The sequence below is a fragment of the Aquarana catesbeiana genome, linkage group LG04, assembly GCF_042186555.1.
Source record: "Aquarana catesbeiana isolate 2022-GZ linkage group LG04, ASM4218655v1, whole genome shotgun sequence".
Taxonomy (NCBI): Eukaryota; Metazoa; Chordata; class Amphibia; order Anura; family Ranidae; genus Aquarana; species Aquarana catesbeiana.
The window spans coordinates 623,136,820-623,153,563 of NC_133327.1; the positions used below are offsets into that span (position 1 = coordinate 623,136,820).

General features: G+C 42.9%; 1 protein-coding gene and 1 long non-coding RNA gene across 2 annotated transcripts in view; one reads left to right on the forward strand and one right to left on the reverse strand.

Annotated features, from left to right (window-relative positions):
• Positions 1–16,744, reverse strand: part of DNAH14 (dynein axonemal heavy chain 14) — a 415,539-nt gene that overhangs the window by 55,168 nt on the left and 343,627 nt on the right. Inside the window, 4 exon segments of the mRNA XM_073628322.1 lie at positions 862–1,071; positions 3,839–4,031; positions 7,129–7,547; positions 8,619–8,863. Coding sequence (XP_073484423.1) covers positions 862–1,071; positions 3,839–4,031; positions 7,129–7,547; positions 8,619–8,863 — 1,067 coding nt within the window.
• On the forward strand, positions 5,936–9,510 carry LOC141140820 (uncharacterized). The gene is made up of 3 exons (XR_012244003.1): positions 5,936–6,230; positions 7,221–7,412; positions 9,146–9,510. It is a non-coding gene; the product is annotated as an uncharacterized lncRNA (long non-coding RNA).

Consider the following 16,744-nt stretch of genomic DNA (forward strand, 5'->3'; position numbering starts at 1 on the left):
CTCAGGTAAGTATTTGAGGGGGGGGGACAGACTTTGAAAAGTTTTTTTTACCTTACTGCAGAGAATGCATTGAAGTAAAAACATTTTTTACCTTTACAACCACTTTAACTGACATGTTTACTTGAAAAATACATTTCACAATCAGGAATTACACAATACTTGAGGTTTAAATTTGTTGATTGCTGTTTTATGCCAACCAAATACAGTGTTAAAGTTCACATCTGTTTCCTTTTATATCGTTTTTTTTTTTTTTTTGTACCTTAGTTTTGTTGCTCACACATATATTTGCCAACCACATCCCACAGAAGCCTGTGTACATAACTGATGCAAGAACGGCTTGCAAAGACCAATCAGAATGTTACTGTATATGGCCAGCCTGTAACCACAGGACACTAGCATAGCTCCCAGCTGTCCCTGATTTTGAGGGACTGTCCCTGATTTCGAGGGACTGTCCCTGATTTCGAGGGACTGTCCCTGATTTGGAGCAATGTCCCTCTGTCCCTCATTCCTCCTCATTTGTCCCTCATTTTGGCCTGATCTATACAGTTGTATATAAAACGCACTTTTTGTCTATCAAAAAGTGTTTTCCAGCACTAAACCTTTCATCTGATTGCTAAATTGCTGCATTTGTAAGTTCTAAAAGCCAGTATAAAGGAATAGTAGTGGTTAAAAAAAAGCACTTGTGGGTTTTAACCAATCTTGTTTTTTTGTACAATTCTCCTTTAAGGGGGTGTGGCCAGGGGTGTGTCCTATGCCTGCCCCTACTGGTAGGTGTCCCTCATTCCCATCTCAAAACCTTTGGAGGTATGCACTAGCTATAATTGGTTATGCACTCCAGCAGGTTGGTGCAGCATGGTTTACCTTCCTGTAATGAGAGGTCCTCTCCTCTGTAGGGGCTCTTGAGGAACTCATACAAGTTGTTGCTGTTGCAGAACTCTTTCCACTGTTGGTCACTGGATAGCAGAGAGTCACAGAGAGCCGAGAACGGATCCAAGTGGTGTGTCAGATACTCACACTGCCTCCAGGTGGAGCCAGAGAGCCAATGTGGGATATCAGGTGCTGCAGAGTCATCTGAAAGAATGGGGCCATCAACTTCAAAAATTGCAAGTAAAAACACAGAAAAATCAAGCATTTTAAATTCTTATATCCAGTGTTTTTTTTCTTTACATTAATGATTATCTCTTAACTTGCAATGTGCCTCTGAACTTTGACAACTTCAGGAAGAGTCAATGACCTAGAACAGCCCCTCTCCTCTTCTGGGGGGGTCTAATAACTGTCTCTGCTGGCCCAGCTCCCCTGCCCCTTTATGTAGGTGGCAGGGAAATAGTGACAGGAAATACTATGGAGTGTCACTTAAGTGACAGTGTACCGGGGCTGATGACATGACATCCAAGATGACAGGACACAGCAGTGTTCTCAGGGCTATTAGATGTCTACATAAGGGAGGCTTTTATAGGTAAATAACATACTTAAAATACATTTAATGCACATATATTCTTATGGGAAGATTGTTGTTAAAATTACTGGTTTGGTGACAGGTTCTTTATAGGTTATATCAGTGCTTTTTTTCTCAAAGAATAGGTGCAGGAACTCCCCCTTTCTGAGCCACCCCTTTTCTCCACCCCTACCCACCTCCAAGCACCGTTCCTTGGTTCCATCCCCTACCCACCTCCCAGTACTGCCCTTTTGGACAATACAGAACCAAGTATCAATTTGTGGTGCTAAGTAATCTGTAAGGAATTTGGTAATTATAACAAGAAAAGCAGTAAAATAGAACCCCTGCAGCCAGTAACAATAGAACCCCCGCCAGCAACAATAGAGCCCCCGCCAGCAACAATAGACCACCCCACCACAAAAAATCCCCCCCAGCAACAATAGACTCCCAGCAGCAACAGCAGATCTCCCCACAGCCAGCAACAATAGACCCCTCACTCAACAGTAGATCTCTCCCAGCAACTGACCCCCCCAGCAATATAAGACCCACCCTCAGCAACAGTAGGTCTTCCACTAGCAGCAATAGACTTCCTCAGAAACAATAGACCCCCATGCAAAAATAGATACCCTCCAGCTAGAATAGATCCCCTAGCAGTGAGTATCAATAGACCCTGCAGCACACCCCAGCACTACTTGCTGTCAGTGGTGAAGGTGCCGGAACTGCGTTCCCCCGCGTTCCCGCTGAAAAAAAGCCCTGGGTTATATATGTTACAATAAACAGCGGAACTCACTCCCATATCTTCCTAAACACAAACACATACAGTACATTTTCACTAGAAAAGGGCAGCTGCACAGGCTGTTCAGGGTCCATAGTGGTCATATGCCATACCCATGTTATACTGGTGTAGGTATTTTAGCACCAACAATTTGATTTGTCACAAAACATTTGTTACATTCATTTTTTCATTCATTTGCCATGTGATTTGCGCTAATAAACCCAAACCAAAAATATATTTTATTGCAGCTTACTATCTCTTACAAATAGTGGCTGCATTTGTTGCAGGATTATCAGGTGAAGGTGAAACCTTAGAAAGAAATGCATCCACCACATCTAAGGACTGGCAAGCTGCAATGTATGAAATTTGTGTTTTTGGATATACATACACTTTACAAATGTATTATTACAAAACTTTTAAATACACATTAAAATGTATCTGAAGCTACAACTTTTTTCCCATTTAGGATAGAGTAAAAACGGGGTAGAACCCCTGTCCAGTTTTTAATGCTAGAGAAGAAGTAAAATGAAAAGAGTGACAGTAGAAATGTATTTTTCCACATCAACTTAATTTGTTATTGCATTCGGTAAAAAATGGCACCAATGTGCTTTGGGCATCCAAAAGGCCCCCTTCATGTGGGCTTCCATGTCATGGATAAACTAGATATACACATATTGGAGAGAGTGTGACCCGAAAAAGGGCTGAGGTGCGGAGTCTAAGCATACCCACCAGATCTTCACCATAGCACCCCGCAACCAGTGATAGACTTTTCTGTTGGGCCTACCAGTTTATGGCCCATGGAGGTTCATCTTCTCTATTTCTAATGTCTAAGAAAGTCATGGGAATTTTTTTTTTTAGAATTGTCCCCATAAGAGGAGGTGAAGGTAAACCTTCTAATGGGAACACCTGCTCCAGTTACAACAGTCAAAGAAGATGACCTTAGACAGGCCATACATGGGTCGAATTTCGAAAGAATTTTCTTTGAAAAATCTTATCTAAGAATTTTCATCCGTATTTCGCATGTTAGTGGGCTGTAGCAACAGCTGATTTTTGTATGGTCATCGAATTTGAGAAATCGGACATGTTGGAAATTTTTTGAAAAACGAACGATTTTCTAATCAATGATGGGAGAATCGTGCGAGAAATGTAATCGAAAAAGAAATGCGCATGTGCAAGAAAAGACAAATCCCGGAAAGAAAAGAAGATTCCCAGCCACAAAAAATCTTTTCTATAGCAACATGAGGTGATATTTGAAGGCTTGGTTGGCTGAATTTTGAAATCAATGGTGGCACCATTGGATCACAAAACGCACAAATTTTCTGATTTTCAAAAGAAAATTCTCTCGAAATTCGACCATGTATGGCCAGCCTTACAGAGATTTGTTTTCTCAGTTTTTGTAGTGTTTCTGGGACAGGAAGTGAAGAGAAATCTTCCCAATAGGATACAAATCACAATGAACACCTGACAAGTGTTTTAAACATTCCCATCTCTATCCAAAACTGGAAAAGAATATTCAATGCAGATACACTTAGTTTGTGTGGAGTTTTTTCCTTTAGGTAGAATACATCAGGAAGAACATGTAAGAAGTAGGAGATATGTGAAAAGGCAAGCATATGAGATTCTGGTACCGCTGTCTCCTGTAGAGTCTTTCCTGTACATGAAGTTAGTCAGCAGCACTGAGTTCAGGAAGAAATTCCATTCAGCATGTGGTAGGAACCCCAGAGGACCTGGAAGATCCTCACTGCCGTTCCTCATGATGTTCACCACCAGCAGGAAGGAGAAGCAGAGCTTGTGTTCTGTGAAGAGGGATGATGACACTATCTACAGGAACAAAAACAAAGCTTCAGAATTCTCAGTGCTACAACTGCTGAATTTCTGTCTCAATTAAAAAGGTATTAAACACAGTTATTTTTGTCTTCTTTCTTATGTAGCTTACTTTGTAGAGCAAGAAAGTGACTTACTCAAATATGCAGACCAATTGCCTGTCTTGTTTTCCTACACCCAACGTATGCATTTTGTACAGTAGGAAATGTGTAAAAAAAAATCTGTTTATTGCCATATGTGACGTAGGTGTGTTTAAATTGTTCCTAAACCCACAACAGTAAAATCAGTCTGTATATGCAGTGAAGCATGATTGTTATACTCACCGTGGAACCTAAGGGGTTAATCCTTTGCATTGTATATAAAGGCTGTTTGATCATGTCTCTCTGATCCTTCTCTTCTTCCACTGTCTCCAAAAAATAACCTGATATTTACAGAGCCAGGGGAGGGGCTGCACATGCTCAGTTTGGTGTGTATTGCTAGAGAGTATTTTTTTTTTCTTGGGAGGGTGCATGTGATCAGCACAGGGCCAATCAGCACTGTCCAGACATGTCCAGACAGAGGACCAGAGGAGAATGAAAACTCCTACAAGCTTTACTAGGAACCGATACAAGTCACAAGACTGCTATATACTGCTGATGAGAAAAAGTATTTATCCATTTATATTTACTAAAATAATTGCATTTCCATTTTCTGTGTGCTGTGTGAAACCAGATATAGTGAATGCAGGTTCTGGGTTTAGTAACACTTTAATGACTGCAGATGAGTCCATGGAGCAGGAGTAGATGGAGCAGTACCTCTAGCTCCCACATGGCAACTAATACTACTTCTACAGTTGACACTCAAGTACTTTAAAGGCAAAGTTCACCTTTGTTTACTTTTTTTTTTTTTTATCTAAATTCCAGCTCCCCTATGTACCAAATTAGCATTAATGTACTCCTTTTACAAAAATAAAACAGCTTTCCATTTATTCTACCACACTTACCCCACTCTCTTCATGGATATCAGTTGATCAGCTGATCTCGTTAGCACACACCCTGCATCATCTACCCTCAGCTGGTCAACTCCTTCCTGTGTCATGATCTAAAGTCTGTTCAGGAAGTAAGACCCCTTTCACACTGCAGCGCTGTTAAAACAGCGTTTTTGCGGTGCTTTAGCAGTGTTTTTGTGGCGCTTTTGGCCACTAGCGGGGCGTTTTTTACCTAAAAAAAAGGTATAAAAATTCCAATTTGCGGCGCTTTGGAAGTGCTGCCCATTTAGTGCTATGGGCAGGGGCGTTTTGAGAGCGCTAATTACAGCACTCCCAAGCTGCCCCAAAAGATGCTGCTTGCGGTACTTCTGCAAGCGCACCGCCTGAGTGTGAAAGCACTCATTGCTCAGAATGACAGGCAGTTTTCAGGCGCTTTTTAGAGGCTATTTCAAGCGCTAAAACGCCTGAAAACTGTTAATGTGATGTAAGGCAAAAATAATGGAGCATTTTTTGTAAACATCCATGAAGAGAGTGAGGTAAGTGTGGGTAGAATAAATGGAAAGCAGATTTATTTTTGCAGAAGAAGTACATTAATGCTATATTAGTACATAGGGGAATTAAAATTTAGAAGAAGAAAAAAAAGGGGTGAACAAAGGTGAACTTAGTCTTTAAGAATCTGCACAAGCCTACTGGGTTAAGATCATAAATAAATACAATGTTAAAATGGTTGATTAGTTCAACCCGCAGCCTAACAAATGTATTAACATGCGTAACGCTGGTAATTCACTTATAGGGTCTAAGCTGTAAAGGGTCATCACAAGTTAGGATACCTTGTCTAAAATTTATAGATAATTACTTCCCATATTTATAGCCTTGGAATTTATTAAAGCTGTAGTACTTTAAAACAGCACCAGGGACACTACTTACCAGCAATGAAGTGTGTCCTTTGTGCTGGTGGCTGCTGTTTTCAGTAGAAATCCTCAGCTGCTCTGGAGACTTTCATGGCACCTGTACTATAGGTTCCCATAGTGGAAAGCATTTCATTCATTCATCCATACTGGGGCAGAAAGGGTGAGCATAGTCGGTACTTCTGACAAAAGCATGTCACAGGCACAGCCAATGATATTTATCCCCTGCAGCACTAGAAGATCACAACTGCGGGGTATCCAGGGCAGAGGACTGCGGATTTGTACTGTTATCAGCAGCCACCAGCACACATTTCACTGCTGGTAAGTACAGCTGTTTAATTTTTTTGACTAAGCTTCAACTTAAAAATAATATATATTGGTTTTGCATCAGATTTTTCTATTTATTAAGTCAGTAGAATTTGCAAAAAATATATTTTGTCATTAAAATTTACAAAGTTGTATACAAATCTTTTTCAGTATCCAGTCAGCAGGTGTCCTTAGCTCATTTTTACATGTTTTCTAGGCTTTCTTTTATTTCAATATTGAATAAAGCCTGTGCGTTAAAGCTCAAAGTAGAATTTACAATTACACAATTGAATTAGTCAGAGCACTAGGTTAACTCCTTTCCCATCCTGTTTGCTTTGATCAGATGCTCCCACCTAGTTTAAACAGAGAAAGAGAGACCCTGAAAGGCAAACCGCTTTTGCTATACAGTACTCTGTTCAGAAAAACCATATTGTTCTTTCATATTATTGCACCCTGTATTAAAGCCCCACTGCAGCCAAAACTTTCTTTTTATTAGTTTTAATGGAATGTGAAGGGTTAAAAACTTTGTTGAGTTTTAATTAGTAGTCTATGTCCCCATTGCAGAGATTTTCCGCTTACTTACTTGCTGGCAGAATGTGAAATCCAGTAAATACTCAGACTGCAAAATACCCCATTAAAGTAAACTAGGAAGGGTTACCCCTCTTAGGTTATTACTGTCTGTCTGTTCCATATTTATATAAATAGATACAAACCAGCATACATACTGTAGGCTGTATGCATAGATATAAAACATATCAGCTTATAAAAAATAATATTATATTTTTCTTTAAGTTTGATTAGATTCTCATATTTGGGTGTCACACATAATCACAACGAATAAGTTCTCCAGGGATGGACATCCTGAATAAGTTTAAGAGGCTTTAAAAACACTGCATAATAACCACATGATTACCTTGTAGACATTTCTAGTAAGAGTGTCACAGATATTGTGGAGGTGCCTTTTAATGTCCTTATTTTCTTCATCACTGGCTTCCTTCTCTATAGACTTCTGCCGGCTCAGTGGGCGGATGGTGCCAGAAGAGGACATTAAAGAGACGTGAGTTTGGTTTGTCTTTGAAACATCCATGGATTCCACAAACACCTTGTGGAACCAGTGCAGAGAGAACTGGTACATATAGTTGAGATGAACAAGGTCGGCAACTACGAAGTACAGCATGGCCCCTCTACAGGCCAAAGGTAGGTAGATACCACGGGCTGCTTCAATGGTTTCCTCTGTTTTCTCAGAAGCCTTCATTCTCTTTATAATGTCCTTGGAAGTCATTTTGGATTTCTGTAGTGTGTCAATGAGGTCCTCATCATCGAGTAAGTGTCCTAGTTAAATAATTGAATGGTTATACTACAGTGGACAGTATTTTGCTATGTAGGCATAAGGTTCTAAACCTGATTAAACAAACTACAGGCAAATATAAAAGGTGGCCCTAATATTACCTTCTGAAATTAATTTCATTTCCAATTAATACCTTTTACTTCAGGATTTGCCTATCCAGCACTGTCTGAAGCCTTTCCAGGTTGGTTATAAAAGTCTAAAAATGAATAGCTAAGAACATCCCCCTCTCTCCCCCAAATTACAGTCCCTCGGTCTGCTGATGGGCTGCTCAGGCATTGGGCATTGCTTTCTTGAATCAAAACATGGAGTGTACCTAATACACTATGAGAAAATGGAAACACTTTAGGGCAACTCGAGGCAGCACTTGAGGGACAAAATCTGAAGAAAAAGATACAATCAGCTACTTTTGTTTCAGTTGTTTTGTAGTTCCCAAATTTTCAAAGCAACTCACAAATTTCACAATAAAAACCTGCTAACCTGCGCATATTTACAGCAGTCTATAAGCTCCACCCATATGCCCTTGTGACAAGAAAAGCTGTAACACTTCCTGGTAATGTCTAAGCTTGTTCCCACTCATTCCTATTGGTCTGTCATTATGATGGAGTTCCTCACTGGGCAATAGGAATGTGCAGGTGGCAGGAAGTGTTGGAGCTTTCCCCATCAGAAAGGCCTTGGACTGGATGTGGGATTGGATATAGGCTTGGAGGATGAGATAGGTATTTGAAAGCACCTCTAGGTCAGTTATTCTGACACTATGTTTTTGAATGGTGAAAGGAAATCAGAGTAACTGAAAGAATCCCACATAAATACAGGGAGCTCATACAAACTCAATGAAGATAATGTTCTAGTGACAATCAAACCCTGAACCCAGTACTACAAGGGCAGTGCTCTAATCACTGATCAATAATGTTGCTGATAGATGGTCAAACATCACTGAAAACTAAATTCTTTTTACAGAACTTGAAAATGAAAGACAGATCTCTTTACTATGGCTGGTAGGAACATCTTTTCCATGGCGCAGTTTAATAAATAAACCTAGCTATTGACCACCTTACCTTCTGTTTTCTGCAGTAAAGTGAGTGAGCGTTCCTCCAGCTCTCGCAACGTGGATAGATCAGAAGATATATTCTCCATTAAATTGTTCCTCTGCAGCTCCAGGTGGGGCTGCTCGTGTGTCACCACACTGGACAACAGCTGGTCCTGCAGCCCTTTAAATGTTACTGTGAAGCTGATCACAGTCACCATGATACAAACGGCAGGCAAGAAGTGAGGGCTGGGGTTCTGGGTGGACATGTAGAGCCTGGAACAAGAGAATTATAAATGTTCTATTAATATATACAATATTCATTTTTTTGAGCCTTTGAGAAAGCCAATTCGGGCGCTACGTGCCAGGAGGGGAGTAATATCACACTGGGCGGAGCTTAGATGCTATTTTTAAGGACTGTGTTTGTCAATTGTAGTTTGCCAATTTGGAGATATGCCTGTAATACCTTGCCTATATGTGAGTGCAACACTTATGTTCTTTAATAAAAATTTAATAGTGGTCTGCACTATCCGGTATCTATCTTTTCCTTCCTATCAGGTGAGAAGACACTCAAAGGATGTGCTGAAGGGCACTGTGGTGTTTTCATTCAAGTTGAAGGATACGTGATATAACAAGAAATCAGAAATTAACATTGATTGCACAGAGATTGGAAGGTGTATGGGACTTACTTTTTTATGGACTATATGTACTCTTTCACATGTGTATAGATTTTAATACACATTTTTTTTGTAATGTATTTATGATATTTAACACAGGGAAGAGTGTTTTGATTAATTTTTTATTTTGAATTTAAATACCGTATATATTTAATAAGTGTGCACAGGTCACATTAACATATTGGATGTAGCTGTTGTTGAAAGCGCTTCACCATTTGTTTTGAAATGTTATTTTTTTTTTACTTTATCCATAGGTCTATCATTGTCTATCCAATAGTCTATCACAGGTCTATCAGAATTAAAAGACATTATACTGTACTAATAAGCAGACTTACTTTTCCATCCTGTGCAACTGAATTCCCCAGCTGGATAAACCTCTATGGTTGCCAGTATGCTTAAGTGTAACTCCAGACAAAACTTTTAGCCAAAGTGCAGACACATTACAACCTCTGTTCTTGCTAATGATTGGGAGAATTCCCTGCACTCCCTATGAAAATTCTGGTGTAATAACGCCAATATTTTTGGTTTAAATAAGAACCCAACACATTTTGGGGTGAGATGATCTGTGTGTTGGACATATTTTAACAATACAGGAAGAATGTATAAAGCCTGGATTTTCTTCATCTATCTATTGTGGTGCTCTCTTTACAAATTCCCTCACCTGCTTTTACCCAAGACTATAAATCTGGCAATAGTGTAAGTGAACTCTAAAAATTAACTTCTCTTATTTGTTCCCTTTTGGTCTGTTATATACTGCATACTATTGAAAGCGTTTTGTTACATCTGTTTTAGTGCAAACAATAACCTGTGTTCTCAGCAGCGGTGGCCGTTTTCAGTTTTTCCCAGCTTCCCACGTGAATTACAGAGCAGCTCTCCTCTATGTTATAGAGATCAGGAGAGAGGAGTGTTCTGTAGTTCTTCCTGTCCTAGGGTGACAATGCTGCTCCTCCATAGATACAGCATGGTGAGTGAGCAGTGTCACCCTTGAACAGGAAATATATTTCTAGCAGGATCACCAAGTAAAAAAAAAATACAAATGCGGCTACCACATATAAGGAATGGCAATCTGCAACATATTACAATACATTTTATTAAACTACACTGTGGGGTCTACTAAATCAGCATACATAATCATCCAGTGATTCAGCATGTACATTTGTACTGTGTGAATTAGGCACAAAGAAATGTTGTTTACACTATTTTTCTCTTCTGACTAATGTTTTTTATTTGCGGTGGTAAAATACCACATTATGGACACTAGATGGAGCCGAGGAGCATAGAAAATACATCTTTAAAACAAGAGATACAATGTAACAATTATAGATAGCAGTGACTAGGGGGATTAGCAAATAAATGTAGCCAGTGGTTATTTGCTGATTCCCTTGGGCATTCTCTAGAACTGTTACAATTCATCTCTTCTCAGAAAGACATATGTATTTCCTAGGTTCCTGACCTCTATGTAGTGGCTAAAATGTAGTATTTTACTACTGAAAATTACAAAAAATAGGATTTTTTAAAACAGCTTACCTGTAAAATCCTTTTCTTTCGAAGGACATCACGGGACACAGAGCCACAGTAATTACTGATGGGTTATATAGGTATCACTGGTGATTGGACACTGGCACACCCTATCAGGAAGTTCAACCCCCTATATAATCCCTCCTCCTTGCAGGGATACCTCAGTTTTGTAGCCAAGCAATATAGTGTATTAGAAGAGGGGCGGGACCTCTGTGTCCCGTGATGTCCTTCGAAAGAAAAGGATTTTACAGGTAAGCTGTTTTAAAAAATCCTATTTTCTTTCTCGAACATCACGGGACACAGTAATTACTGATGGGATGTCCCAGAGCAATGCTACCTGAGGGGGGGGAACCACGACCAAGTAGAGTGCAATCAGACCTGAGGACCCTGTACCGCTGCCTGCAGCACACTACGCCCAAAGGCGATATCCTCATGCCTTCTCACATCCACCTGATAGAATCTGGTGAATGTATGAACTGAAGACCAGGTTGCGGCCTTGCAGATTTGAGCCATAGAGGCCTGGTGATGCACTGTCCAAGAAGCACCAATAGCCCTTGTGGAATGTGCCCTGATCTGAAACGGAGGAATCTTCTGTTTCAAACCGTAAGCTTGAATGATCAACTGTCGAATCCATTTAGAAATGGTAGCTCTTGACGCTGCCTGTCCTCTATTGGGACCCTCTGGCAGCACAAACAAAACATCCGTCCTGCGGATCTGAGCAGTTGCCCCTAGATAGGCCTTAACTGCTCTTACTACATCCAACGAATGTAGAGATCTCTCTTCCGGAGAACAGGGATCTGGAAAAAAGGAAGGTAGAACAATGTCTTGGTTTAAATGAAAATCAGAAACCACCTTCGGTAAAAAACTAGGATGAGGGCTTAGTACCACTCTATCCTTGTGTATAATCAAATAAGGCTCCTTACAGGAAAGAGCTGCTAATTCTGATACTCTTCTAGCAGAAAAGATGGCCACCAGAAAAATTAATTTCCTTGTCAACAAGACCAAAGGAATCTGACTTATTGGTTCAAAAGGCTGTTTCTGTAACACAGCCAGGACCAAATTCAAGTCCCAGGGGTTTAGGGGCGCTTTAACCGGAGTATTAAGACGCATCACCCCCTGCATAAAGTTTCGGACCAAAGAATGCGAAGCAAGTGGCCGCTGAAATAATACTGATAAAGCAGAGACCTGGCCCTTGATGGTACTCAAGGCCAGCTTCATCTCTAATCCCATCTGTAGAAAATCAAGGATTCTACCTATGACATATTTCCTGGGATGCCAACCTCTGGATTCACACCAGGTTATATAAGCCTTCCAGACTCTATGATAAATCATCCTGGAAGCTGGCTTCCTTGCATTAATCAAGGTAGATATGACAGGACCTGAGAGCCCACGACTCTTCAAAACGTGGGTCTCAATAGCCAAACCGTCAAATTTAGCGTTTGTAAGGCAGGATGGAACACTGGACCTTGAGATAACAGGTCTGGGCGTACCGGTAGGGTCCACGGGGAACCCACCGTCATCCTTACTATTTCTGCATACCAAGTCCTTCTGGGCCAAGCGGGGGCCACCAGAAGTACCGACTTCCTTTCCTGCCTGATCCTGCGAAGGAGTCGTGGTAGTAGCAGAATAGGCGGGAATGCATAAATCAGTGAGAACCGATGCCACGGAATCACCAACGCATCCGTCCCACATGCAAGAGGATCTTTTGTCCTTACCACAAATCTGTCTATCTTTTTATTGAATCGGGATGCAAAGAGATCTACATCTGGAACCCCCCATCTTTGGCATATGGCCCAAAAGACGTCGGGATGCAGAGACCATTCCCCTGAAAGTAACTGCTGGCAACTTAGATAGTCCGCCTGCCAATTCTCTATTCCAGGGATGAAAACTGCCGATGTGCATGGCACATGCATCTCTGCCCAGACTAAGATCTGGTTCACCTCTTTTTGAGCAGCTCGGCTCCGGGTGCCTCCCTGATGATTGACATAAGCCACTGCTGTGGCATTGTCGGACTGGATCCTGACCGGACAACCCTGTAGCCTGATAGTCCAGGCCTTTAGAGCTAGATGTATCGCCCGGATCTCCAGAATGTTGATGGGTAAGGTCCTCTCTGTCTTGGACCATACCCCTTGGACTGCAGCCTGTTCCAGAACTGCTCCCCAACCTGACAGACTGGCATCTGTTGTTACCACCGTCCAGGTAACCGGTAGAAAGGATTTCCCCTTCTGCAGGTTTTCGGGTATGAGCCACCAATTGAGGCTCTGACGCACCGCATGCGACAGGTGCATCGGAAAGTCTAATGCCTGAACCTTCTTGTTCCAGGTCGACAGAATACTGTGTTGCAGCATTCTTGAGTGAAACTGAGCATAGGGAACTGCTTCGAATGAAGACACCATCTTCCCTAGTAGCCTCATACAAAGGCAGACTGAGGGACCCTTCTTGGTCCTTACTGTCAGAATCAGCTCTCTCAAAGCAGTGATCTTTGCCTGGGGTAGAAATATTTTCTCCTGGCTTGTATCTATAATCAGACCTAAATACTCCAGTCTTCTTACTGGTTTTAGGAAAGACTTTTCTAAGTTGAGGATCCAACCCAGGTGTTCTAGATACCTGACCGTGGTCCTCAAGTTTCCATTCAAAGAGGCTACCGACCGGTCTATCAAGAGCAGGTCGTCTAGGTCTGCTATGACAGCTATACCCTGAGCCCTTAATCTGGCCAGAGGAGGAGCCAAGATCTTTGTGAACACTCGAGGTGCAGTGGCTATCCCGAAAGGCAGAGCCACAAACTGGAAATGGCGTCCTCCTACCTCGAAGCGCAGAAACTTCTGATGAGCAGGAAAAATGGGCACATGCAGATATGCATCTCTGATGTCTATTGATGCCAGAAATTCTCCTCCCTGTAGGGTGGGAACTACTGTTCGAATTGATTCCATGCGGAAGGATTGAATCCTTAGGAATCGGTTCAGATCCCTTAAGTCCAGAATGGGCCTGACATCCCCATTTGGCTTTTGGACCGTAAAAAGGTTGGAATAGAAGCCCAATCCCTGGTCCTTTGCGGGAACTATCATAATGACCTCCTGCGACAAAAGTCGCTCTAACGCTAGAAGGAGCGACTGCTTCTTCTCTGGGTCTCTGGGAACATTTGATCTGAGGAACCGAGTAGAGGGGAATTCCTGAAACTCCATCTTGTACCCTAAGGTTACTGTGGAGATTACCCATCTGTCCTGGAAGTCCTCCTGCCAGAGCTCTGAGAACTGTCTCAGTCTTCCCCCCACTCGAGTGAGCGGGGGCGCCCCCTCATGCAGAGGTCTTAGTGTTTTGCCTAGTAGGCTTCTTTCCCCAGGACTTCCTTTGTCCCTGGGGTTGACTCTTGTCTCTGGACCCCGATGGAGGCGGCCGTCGAGACTGCCTGGAGGCTGAAGCCCCCGGCGCTGGGGAAAGAGTCCGTTTGAAAGAGGGATGCTTACTCTTCTTCTTGACAGGTAAGAGAGTGCTTTTCCCACAAGAGATTCTCTTGATATAGTTATCCAAGTCCTCTCCAAACAACCTTGCACCACGAAATGGAAATCCAGCCAGTAGCTTCTTACATGGTGCTTCGGCTGACCAATTTTTTAACCATAGGATTCTACGTATATGCACCAACCCCAGTGAAAGACGGGAGGTTTGCACGATAGAATCTCTAATGGCGTCAACCACAAAGCATAAGGCCGCTGGAAGGTTAGCAAACCCCTGGGCCTGCTGTTCAGGTAATACTTTGATGACCTGCTTAACATGGTCTCTTAAGTATTGACAGACTCCAATCGCTGCTACTGCAGGTTGGGCCACTGATCCTGCTAAGGAGAAAACATCCTTCAATAGGGATTCCATCCTTTTATCTACAGGATCCCTGAGCATCTGAGCATTGTCTACAGGACAAGTCAGGCTATTATTTACGGAGAAAATGGCGGCATCAATAGCCGGTATTCCCCACATTTTAATAAACTTTTCTTCCATCGGATAAAGTGTTGAAAACTTTCTCGGCGGAAAAAAACGTTTGTCTGGGTGATCCCACTCAGAATAAATGAGCTTTTCAAGTAAAGTATGAACAGGAAAAGCATGTGCTGCTTGGAAATGTTTCAGTGACCCCCAAAGCAGAAGAGGATTCTTTAGCAGTTTCAGGTATGGGCAACTTAAATGTGGAGCGGACCAATCCAGTGAGGATCTGCACTAAGACTTTCTCCTCTTGGGAAGTCGCAGAGGGTCCCTCTCCACCTGATTCCTCCGAAGAGGAATCATCCGTCCCATCCTGAACCTCTGAAAGGGATTCATCTCCTTTATCCCAGAGCTCCTCTGTCTGAGGGTCTTGGGGAACAGAGGAAAGCCTAGTGCGTTTTCTTCCACTGAGTGAAGACGTAATCACGGCCATTAATCTTTCCTCTAGACCATTAATGGTTGAGGAAAAAACCTCTTGTGTAATATATACAGGGGCTGAAGTGCCAGAAGCAGGTGTAGCCCCTGACCCCGATGGCTCTCCCTGGCTAGCCGTCCCTGGCCCATCTTTAGGGGGGGAGGATGCTGCCGACAGGGGGCCCTCAGAACCTGAACGAGATCCCCTAGTGTCTCTGGTTCCTGGGGTGCTTGAACCTCTTCTACCCATAGTGCAAAGCAACAAGGTGTGAGGTATACAAATGAACACTGCCCGCTGAGCGATGTAGTCTGGCTAAAAGCCTTGCTACCCAATGCTCAGTCTGGTGTTACTTCAGTAAATGCTGCCTAGGAGAATGCCTGTGTCCCACCTTACATGCGACCGTCAGCTCTGTGTCTCTCAGAAGGCTGAGTGCACCTGTACAGAGTGCCTTTAATAGCCTGCAGCTGGCCTGAGTGGGAGTCTAAGCACCTGTGCTGACGTCCCGCCCCCTCCTCTACCACCCCCCCCCTCGAGTTTTGAAAAAAACGAGCGCTTCCCGCGCTGGCCGACTCTCCTGTCATGCTTCTGGAGAAAGGCTGGGGATGGGGGTGGGGGGGAGGGAGAGAGGCTGGTAACAAGATCTGCCTAAACGGCTATCTTCAGAGATGGTGGCCATTAGGCCGCAGAGCCCGGGTGGTATAACCACTTTCTAGACCCCTGTGGCCCCTCTCTAGCCTGGGGGGGAACATTCAAACATGAGAAATCCCCCTTTCCATCTTACCTGTTTGCAGCCTGCTTGAGACGCTGGGACATAATCAGCGATGAAAACACCTGAGACAGACAGTCAGCATGTGCAGGTTTGTGCTCTTGGCAGCCCCCGGTGGTCACAATAGGCATAGCATGCATTTACCTTAAAGGAGAAAAGCCACTAGAACTCAAAAATTCTGTGGAATCTCCTCTTACCTTATCCAGCCGCAGGGTGCTGTTTACACAGACCCAATCTTCACCTCTCACGGTGGGCTCCGTTTGAAAAAACCGTCAGAGACTGGGGCCCCCTACGAATAGGGGGATCCAACAGTTCTGGGACCGTAAAGCACCTCGCCAGAAATTAGGAAGTTTAAAGCCATTTTCTGATCTGCGGGGTCCAGCTCTCTAAAAAGAGAAGCATTACGGGTAAAACCTTGTTTCTTCGGACACAAGGCCCGGGTACCGTTCAATTCGGCCATGAAAAGACACTTTGAATGGATCCGGTTCGCCTGGCTTGCCCCAGTATAGGATCTTAGGATATTCCCTTTGGAGCTCAGCACAGGACATCTTTACACGTCCATCACCTAAGACACTGGCGTAAAAACTGAGGTATCCCTGCAAGGGGGAGGGATTATATAGGGGGTTGAACTTCCTGATGGGGTGTGCCAGTGTCCAATCACCAGTGATACCTATATAACCCATCAGTAATTACTGTGGCTCTGTGTCCCGTGATGTTCGAGAAAGAAAAGGTCATTTGTTCACAAATAGAAAATTGGCCTAAGCATTTTTTTCCCCCAATTTGCACTAATGTGCAAGCAGATTTACTGGATA